Source organism: Geospiza fortis, unplaced genomic scaffold (assembly GCF_000277835.1).
Source record: "Geospiza fortis unplaced genomic scaffold, GeoFor_1.0 scaffold327, whole genome shotgun sequence".
NCBI classification, from domain to species: domain Eukaryota; kingdom Metazoa; phylum Chordata; class Aves; order Passeriformes; family Thraupidae; genus Geospiza; species Geospiza fortis.
The window spans coordinates 1,899,951-1,910,103 of NW_005054410.1; the positions used below are offsets into that span (position 1 = coordinate 1,899,951).

The window sequence follows — 10,153 nt, forward strand, 5'->3', positions numbered from 1 at the left end:
TCACTAAATGTGGGCACACAATTTGCATGCATACACAGATACTGAACACCAGGTTTCCTTAATTAATAGCAGTTAACTATTTTGCAACAGAATAAATTAAAAATAATTAAAGAGAAATTAAATTTAAAATAAAGAGAAATAAATTTAAAATAATTAAAAATAATTATTTAAAATATGAGAAGTTTTATGTACATATCTACAAACACCACCACAGGTGCGATTTATGGAAGATATTACATTTTTGTAAGATTTTAAGGTTTTTATGTAAGGTATTAATTTTTCTTTTAAAAGCTTCTGAGAGGAACTTGCCTCTTCAGTGAGGAGCGTGTCTGCATGAGAGCAGCCTGGTTCATAGCCCGGATCCAGGCGTTCATATCCTCCTGGGTGTCAGCACTGAAGTAGTACGTCCTCATCCCTGTGTGCTCTGCCTGAGAGCCAATGACAGAATTCTTGTTATAAATATATGCCCTCATACCTGTGTGAACAGCCTGGAAGAAAAAAGAAGAAATAAAAGTCAGACAGCTCTTTCACCTTTTTCCCCCCAGAAATTAACTTAAAAACAACTTTTCCTTGACTGTTTCTTGAATTTGGGGTGAATTATCACGCTGCCACAATGGGCTATAAGGGCAGCAAACTCAAAAGGCACTCCAAGTTTTACTGAAATTCTTCTGCCTATTTCTAGAATTAAGCTGAAAATCCAGTGCTTCTGATTTTCACAGCGGGAAATTTCAGCTTTTCTTTTTCTTTCATTTGATACATTTCATTTGCCACAAATACTATACTAAACAAACTGAAGAAATCCCTATACTGAACAAATTTAAGAAATTCTCAATGAGATGTGCATCACCAAGTCAATTTTCCCAGCTCATTTATTAAAGAAATTTATTCAGACAAAACATAGACAAAAATCTTACCTTTTAAGCAATTAAACTGCTAATTTAAAAATTGATTACAATGCATGTTAAGATCTCTTGGTTAAAGCGTGCACTTGAACATGTATTAGCTGCAAAGTCACAAGACTTACTGATAGAAGTTAGTAATACTGATGGAATTATCACAGCACATAAAATACTGGCAATTATCTCTGCACACTAAAATACTCCATGAAATTCCACTGCAAACTAGAGGTACCAGACAATTTCTCTATAAATATATTCAATATTCAAATGGATTCAATGTGGAATACCTTTGTAACTCTAGGCTAGTTGAATTTAATAAAATCTCATCCATATTAGCAATAGTATAAATATTACAAAATCATGTAAGCCCTGCAACACTTCAGATTAGCGGGGAGATATTCATCTCTTTACTTTCCAAAAAAATTGAAGACTGTATACTCTGCTTGAAAGCTCTTGTAATGATATTAAAATGAAATAGCAATTAAAACTTATTTTTATAAAACTAAGCCTGCTATCGCACACAAAAACTAATAGCGCTAAATACTGCTGAGATGGGTTTTTTTAAGAAGAAAAAGAATTACATCAAATTTTTAATTTGGCTACATCTGTTTCTAAAGGATAAATGTGCTCTGTAAATCCTGCCTAAATAATTGGTTTTTTTATATTGATGAAATCCTCTCCCCCTTGTTATTCTAAATAAAATTTTTAAAAAACTATTGTATAGACAGTCATAGATGGCTTCAGAAATACAATAGTCTTGACAAAATCCAGGCTATTTAATGCAGTGCAGCCCTTCCTAAACATTTTAACTTCAGTTGTTTACCAAGAATTTCCCAAATTACCATGACCTTACAGACTTGTATCAACAACTCCAAAGAGCAAAATATGTGCTTGCTATTACGGTGCTTTTAAGTAAGTTCTGTGCAGAATTTCCTCCCTTCCCCTGGCAGGCTGTTCCCCTGAAGGTGTGAAACGTGGCCTTTCCCTTCTGTGCCTCAGGCAAGGAAAGCCGAGCTTGTTTTGAAAACTGGAGACTGAAGTAGAACAGCCAGCTAGAAAAAGGAGGAGGAGGAGGAGAAGGAAGAGAAGGAAAAGGTTACATAAAGAAGTCAAGACTCTCTCCTGTTCAGAAGAGTCTGCACTTCCCAACAATATTGGCCAAAAAGGGAATACAAGGTGGTTTCTTCTCAATTCCCACCTGAACAAAGGAAAACAGGACTTACACATACTACACAATAGCTCTGATCAATCACATATTTAGAAATCAAAGGACTTTATTCATGTTTGCCTGGTTGAGTTCTTTGGTTTTTCTTTGGTGTTACTGGGGGTTGTATTTTTTCAGAACACAAGAATGCTCAAAGCAAATGTGATTTAGAAGCATTAATTCATTATCATTTACAGTTACCATCCAGTGTATGAAGAGACCAAAAACTGGCAGCTCCAGATATAAAGGAAAAGGGTGACTTTAATGTGAGACCTCATGACTACAGAGTTCCTTCATGGAGCAGGTTGATCCCACAGAAAGTGTTAAAATTCAGAAGTGAATCAATTCCTGCAACAAAGCAGACTATGCATGTCCCACTGCAGATGATTCAGTAGGACCCAACTATTCACTGGTTTTATACTTGCTTTAAAAACCCAGAACTTTGGGGAACTACCTGGAGAGACTGCATAGCACACCAAGAAATGGATTTAACAGATGTCTTAATTGACCTGTATGCCCTGATCAACATAACCCACTTGTGTTTTAGGTTCCTCTTTGAACACAGCTGCAAGCACTGCCTAAGAGGCTGCAGGTGAAAACAGTATCAAAATGCAAACTGTACTGCACCACTCTCTCTTGAGAGACTGCAGTTCTCACAGCCACAACCATTCCCAGCTTCAGAAGGGATAGTGGAGATGGTGTGTGTGATTATCAACAAACATAATATCCTGAATTTCACAATATGTAACACTGGTTAAGGGAAAATTCAAATTTATTTCAGTTATTTATTAGTAGCGTGTTTTAAATGCAAGAAAACAACTTTGTGCCAACGTCCTGTAGCTGTCCCTGCTGGCAGACAGAAGCTAGCAGACCTTCTGGGTTTGGGATTTTTTTTTTTAAAGCCAAAGCTATTAGGATGGCTAGAGCATACTAAAAAGCCTAGAACACAGCACATGCTCACATGTACACCATACACACAACAGGGAAAAAATAATATTGGTACCTATTCATGCATTCAGAGGCCTTAATGTGGATAGATTGAGAAGAAAAGCAGTCTCTCTCCCATAGTGCACAGTAGGAGAAATGGACAGTGAACCCCAAGAGCATATCAACAGGACAAGACAAGGACAAAAAATTAAATAAGTTAAAATCAATAAAATATTCATGTTAAAAAAAAAAAAAACAAATCCCAAAAAAACCTTAATAAAAGACTGTACTAAAAGTAACTAATGCCTACAGCTGTTATGTTCACCTCCACTTGTTTAAAATACCTAAGACAGAAAAGCCACCATTCACAGAACAAAGGGATAACTAAAGGAACAGTTTTCTAATAACTGTAATCTTTCCAAGTTATTTCTGTCAATGACCTATAATATACAGAAAATTCTTCCTTCCCCTAATTTTGATATTTATGAACCTTTTCTGAGCAAAAATTGAAATAATACTCTGAGCCTTCACTACAAACTCAACAACAGCCCACTACAACCTAACTCATCTTTCACCCTTAAATAATATTGAGCTTTTTGAGGATTTCTAGAAGCTTGAACCCTCCCCTCTTCCAAATTCACAAACAGCACCTCTCAAATTTACAACCCTTGCCATTTCTTCACCTGACTCCCCAGACCCAGAGCAATATGGGAGCCTAAGGAAGCAACACTGACTCAGAGAACATAAAGGAACAAACTATGGCTTTTTTTTTTTTCAGGAAAACCACTGAGATCAAAGAAACAGCTAGGAAGTTTGTCCTGGTCTCAGTGGTCTAAGCAATGAACAAATACTTCCATTAGTAAGACCAATTAAAAATAATTTTCCTTATTTGAGGACAACAAGGCTACTAAAGAGACTGTGATGACATGAACCTCCACAAACTGATACTATTCCTGTCCAAAATTATTGTATTACTGCAAAGTACAGTCATTTCTCTGTTAATCACAGGAGTATTTCCAGCTATATATGAATGCTTTGCAAGCCTTTTCACATTAAAATCTAAACAATTAATTCATGCTCACTCATATTGGCACCAACAAAAAACTATTCTTTTAAAATGCAGCTATTAGATTAACTAAATATCTTTAGGATGCGAGCTGCTGAACTAAATATGCAGTAAAGACCCTGAGTTCTGGGGTCACACACAGCTTAGGGACAGTGGCTTCCAGCTAGTCACAGCACTTTGCTTGGCACAAATAGAGAAGACTCAAAAAAGAGTGAAGACTCAAAAATTGTATCAAGATAGAGACCTAAAAGCACAGTTTCTAAACAAAAGAAATTAAATGCACATACTGATATATTTCAAAGTAGGGGTTTGATTGCATTTCAAAAGCCTATAGGCTGTTCTGCAGGCCTGTAATTGTTAAAAACCCAAAGAGACACAAAAACTTAAGCTGGACCTCAGAGGGTGGTGAAAGGAAAAGGATTTTGTGAACTCCTACAGCACACGTTTTAACACTTTGCAGGGTTTAACACAGACCCAGTGAACACGTACTTTACAAGCTTCCTTCTAACCAAATCATATGCAAAAAGCACCCATGTATTTGCTTAGCAAATATCCTTCCTCTAGTTTTGCAAACAAAAGAGTTGAATTTTTTCCAGTGTTGCTGTTTCTCTAGCTTCCAAACTCACTCCTACTTCAAATGGGAGACAATCCTTCTGTTGTAACAGAAGATTTACAACAACCTCAGTGAAGAGCAGGCTAAATGTAAGAAATGCCACAGCACGTACTCTCACTCATTCAGGTCTTCAATGCAAAAAAGTCTTATCATTATTTTGGGCTTAATCTGCTCGTGTGTTCTATTTCTGGCTGTGCTAGGCTGCGAGACAGAATGTCCAGCTAGGCTCTGGGTCTGGAGGTGTTCTGAAGAGAGGAGATAAAGGCAATGGCTGCTGAGTGATGGATGCCAGCACGGGGTGCTCCTGCTGTGGGGTGCCCACAGCCAACTCCGTGACCACTGAACATCAGTGCTGGACAGGGTCTGTGCCACAGGAACCACACAAAATCCTCCTGCTGCCCTTGGAGTTGGGTCTGAATAAAATCACACTGCAGCATCCAGCCTGCAGTCAATCATCAAACACCTAAAGCAGAGTTACAACTGGCCTGACAAACCGATACATGACATGTTGATTTTTTTACAGAGTTTGCTAGCATAAACTTTCTTTTGCTATCAACACCCTATTTCTATCTATATCAATAGATATAGATAGACCCTGTGGGGAAAGTCTCTTGATATTTCCAGAAAAAGACTCAGATTAAATACCTGGTAGAGCTTATACAGCTCTATGATATCCTGAAAGGAACAGGGGAAGTCTGCATTTGCTTCTGGAAAGGTTTAACCATGACCAAACCACGGATTCCACTCCCCTAGCCCAGTGGTGACTTAAGAGTGTGTGTAAACACCATTTGAATAAAATAAAAAGCAGGGAACCCTAGAAGAGTACACTGAGTTCCCCCCTTTCAGTACATGCTTCATCCTAGAAAAAGGCTCTAGAAAAGGAGGGCTTTATGAATCACACTCAGTAAATACTGGAGGTGGAATGTTTTTCTTAAACAAAGATTTCTTTGTAGTTTAATCCTGATAACTCATGCTCAATGCATTTAAAAAAGTACAATAAATATTTCCACAAAATGCACTAGGTCTTTTTTAAACACATTTCCCAAGTCAATATTTGCTTAATAAATTTCAAACCACTATCCACTTGAAAATAGAACTGAAAGTAAAAAAGGCAGTCTCAACTTTAAAACACCTCAAAAAAAATCAAAATGCAAGAGAAAGTCACATGTTCTTCATAATTTCAGCACAAAATATTTAAACACAGATTCCTTCTAGATCTCCTAAAGTATGTCTGATCAAAACCTGATTTGTAAGTTAGTTTAAAGTACATAGCTGATTTGCTTGATAGAAAAACAAGTTCTGCTCTGACTTTAAATTTGCCATAGGCATGGAAGTTTCTCAACTTTGCCTAAGTGCAGCAGTTTTAACAATCATTTGGAGTCAGGTTTTGGCACTGTCAAGAAATATATGTTTTATTTCATAACTGTGGGCTTTTATAATGAAGACTAGAATTGAAAATTATATAATTATATTTCTTTCAAGAAAAAGAAAAACCACAAAACCACCCATAAACTATATCAAACAAGAGTACTTTTTCCTTTTAAAAAGTCCATATCACTTAGGATGACTAAGTGCTGTCATTTTCTAACTGTGACACCTGAGTCGATTCTTTTCTTTTTAAAAAAAAACACAACAAAACCAAACAGACATCAGTCCATTATAAGATCAAGTACTCTAATACAAAGTAAATAAGACAACTTTTCTTTCAATTTGTACACAGCACTGGAACAACTTGTCAATACTAATTTCTGATTTTAGAAACAGGCTCTTTACTCAGAGACACTTCATTAAGCTCTAAGGACACTTACAAAGTAACAGATGTGAATGTCAATTCATAAGCAAAAAAAAAAAGTGCTATGTCACATTTGAACAGGCAGTCAATAAACCTGACTGTTTTTAAAAGCTAATAACCAGTAAAATAGGAAAACAGATGGTCTTCTTGTTTACAACAACAGCTTTTCTAATGCAAATAAACTGTGATTAGCTGATAAGCTTCGCAAATGTACCTTAAAAGAAAATTTGCGATTTATACGATCTTCAGGTCCAACTGGAGATATGACATAACTGGGCAATGGGATGCTCCCCAGAACAGACTCTTCTCTGCTGTCTGTGGAATAAAAAAATAGAATTTAATTCCCTGCACTGTTCAGTGGGCTAACAATATATTCTCCTTTATGGACACAGAGAAAACAGGCATTAAGCACAAACAACAGTGGTTCAGACTGAACATAAGGAAAAGCATTTTCCCAAGGACAGAGCAGCAAGGGCACAGGCCAAGGGAGAAGCTGTGCCATGTCCATCCTTGGAGCTTTTCAATGCCTGACTTGGCTAAACCCTGAGCAATCTGGGCTGACTCCTTTCCTGACCCTGCTTTCACCAGGCACTGGGATGGGACACTTCCTGAAGTCCCTTCTGACACAAATTCACTTATGACTCAACACCAACAATACATGCAGAAAAATGTTTTAGTTTTAAAGAAAAAAAGTTTGGAGTTTGTTTTCCTAATCAGATTGAGTTTTTATTGAGTCTTTTTTTCTTTGGGGGGTGGGGGTTGGATGCTGCTTTTTAGCTTCAGCCAGAAGAATACACTTCAAGTATAAATCTTATTGTGCCAAATGAACAGTGACAGGCTGCAAAACATGATGGACTTTCCATTTAGCACTGTACATCTAGGCTAATGGCTATAATTAGGAAACCTCTCTTACTCCTGGCTCCAAGGGACTGACAGCAGAAATGCAGCATCTAGTAATATGAACTCCAAGTCTGATATTCTGTAATGCTTTTCAAAAATTGTAGCACATGAAGTAATCAAAACTTGAAAGATGACCTTATCTAATGCCTAGTTTGGTCTAAGATTACATCTAACCTTTCTTTTTTTGGTAGAATTACTGGATTCAGAAGTTCTCACTCTTACTTTGACCCTTAGGTTAAAACTGAACCAATGCCCTGATCTGACCATAGCACATTCTTAAAAAACTCAGATGTCCGAGTGCAAGCAAGTAGGTACCAGGACACAGACCACAGATGGGATAAATCTTATTTATTCCAGTCAGATGTTCTGCAAAGTAAACTGTGGCACTCACCAAACACAAATTATGTGAAAAAATATCATACAGCATCCTTTGCTTCCCCTAATCTGGCCTAGAATTTGCTGTGCATTTAAGATGTCTGGCCAAGCAATTGTTTCACTGTTCATCTCAGAATGGACTAACTTCATCTCAAGAGTTCAATTAGTTCATGCATTCACCATGGTTTGTACAGGTGAACTGTTCAGACTAACTCAAAACAGCTAATATTTACTCACCTTTGTAGTAAAACAAACAAAAATCAGCCAGCACAAACCATCGTCTCTTCCATAATCGCATTCCAGAGCTATCCTGAAATGCAAGAAATGCGGTACACTTTTCATTTAAGGAAAGTTAACAGACACAGTGTTGATCCAGAGAGCAGTTTCCCAGAAGCTTACCTAAACATGATTGCTAAGTGCAAAACAAATTGTTTATATCTCAGCAAAATATTGTGTACTAAGAAAGATAAGAGGCAAAACATCCAGCTATAAAGTAATGAGGGCAGAATAGTCAAACTGCTAATTTTCATTAAGTAATTAAACCCTCATCCCTAACAGCATTCAGATTAACCTTGTACACAACCAATGCTTATTTTATCTGCTCAGATTTATCTGCAATAAGGAAACCAAGTGTGTTTCTGGATGGCACAAACTCCAACAAAGACTGCCTGCAGACCAAATGAAAATCACTACACAGCTGTGAAGTATGACCTCACATTTCAGGCAATGATATCCTATAATTCAATCACCATATGTTACCCATGCCTAAAATATAATTTAATCAAATATTCCTTAGGAAATAAAACAGGATGCATAATGTGCAAATTTTAATGAAGTGTAATATAATATGCCTGTGGAGTTATATATAGATATAGATGTATATATATAACCTTGTCAGAAGGAGGATTATTTGCATTGAAATTAATTTCTGAAGCTTTTAAAATTGCCAGACTATAACCTAGGCAAGTACAAATTGTTCAGCTCAGGTAGGCTTCGATGGGACCAGCAGGATAAAAAACACCTTCAGATTTTAAGGGTTTACAAGCAAGGTTAGGGGACAGAAGGAAATAGGATATACAACATTGCCCTAGCTATTTCCCTCCTCCTTTCTGCAATCAAATTAAGTATGGAAGGACTTTCTTCCCTTCCCATTTTCATGCCACAAGGCTGGCAACACATACTGTGTCTGAGTTCTGATTCTGTCCTGAGAACTAATGGACTTGGGTAGTGGATGTCAACAGAGCTGCGAGTGGAGCACAGCAGAATTACATCTCTCCACCCAGGAGGAAGCAGACAGCTGTCAGCTATTTCACTTCCATGTAAAACCATAATCGTAAGCCTCAGATTTCAGCCTTCTCCTGCCCACCCCTAAATCTAGCTGCTGGATCTCTGGTGATAATCCGGTAGACACGGGCTGCCAAATGAGAAGCAGGGGAATTATTCTCATATAACAAACAGCTTTATTTACTTATAACACTCAAAGATGTGTTTCTGTCAGCTTAAGAGTTCAAGACACAGCAGCTGTAGAATTCTGTTCATTGAATGAAATTCTATAATCCAGTCTTTGCTGGCTACTGTCAGCTGGCTACATGTCCCCATTCCCCATAATTTTCTCCCTCCTCTTCTGGAGAACAAAAAGGCATAGGGACCCGGTTAAGCCTTTGATCAGGGTAGAAGGGCATAACCAAGTGGATAGAATAAGGCCTTCACAGCCAGCCTCAGGCTGTGTTCTGAGGGAGTCAAAGATCAGCCTGACACTGAGCCAGCAGGATAAACCTGGGAAAATAACCACATTTAGATAACAAAGTTACAGCCTCAACACTGAGCTGTGATGGTGATGTCCATTTATCAGAAGTTTCCTCTTCTGAATCAAACGCATTTGTAAACCTTGGTTTTCAGACTTGCCAAGCACAAATTCCTGATTATGGAAGTCTGTGGAAGTACCCAGCACTGCCCTGTGCCACCAACACTGGAGCTTCTGCTTTCTCAGGTCCTTGGAAGCAGTGGCTCCTCCTTGATGCTTGCATTGAAGTATATGAACAGAAACAGGTGATCAGATGCATACCTGTTTGTGCAGCCATCCTCTTACTATCACAGGAACATTGGGATTCCTCCTGATGGCTTGTTCCCTCTTTCCAAAGCTGTGAACTTTGCTTCCAGTCTTCACAACCTATAAATAAGTAAAATGGAGCAGTGGTTTCTAAACTGTACCGAGACTCATTTCATATGACAAATACTCTCACTGCAATAACTTATACTTCATTACACAGCAACAAAGTACTCATGGCATTTTCAAGGGCAAGTAAACAGGCAATGATATTTACAACAGAGCAAAGTCAATCTTCCACCTTCATCAAGGTGGTGTGCCAGCTCCTGC

At 37.8% G+C, this 10,153-nt stretch overlaps 1 protein-coding gene across 3 annotated transcripts in view; it reads right to left on the reverse strand.

Moving 5' to 3' along the window:
- PLEKHA7 (pleckstrin homology domain containing A7) overlaps positions 1 to 10,153 on the reverse strand; it is a 96,930-nt gene that overhangs the window by 38,768 nt on the left and 48,009 nt on the right. For all 3 annotated transcript variants that reach the window (XM_031061347.1, XM_031061346.1, XM_031061348.1), the window contains exons 4-7: positions 9,842 to 9,946; positions 8,014 to 8,086; positions 6,716 to 6,816; positions 310 to 488 (exon numbers count right to left, since the gene is read on the reverse strand). In XM_031061347.1, coding sequence (XP_030917207.1) covers positions 310 to 488; positions 6,716 to 6,816; positions 8,014 to 8,086; positions 9,842 to 9,946 — 458 coding nt within the window. The remainder of the gene's footprint in view (positions 1 to 309; positions 489 to 6,715; positions 6,817 to 8,013; positions 8,087 to 9,841; positions 9,947 to 10,153) is intronic.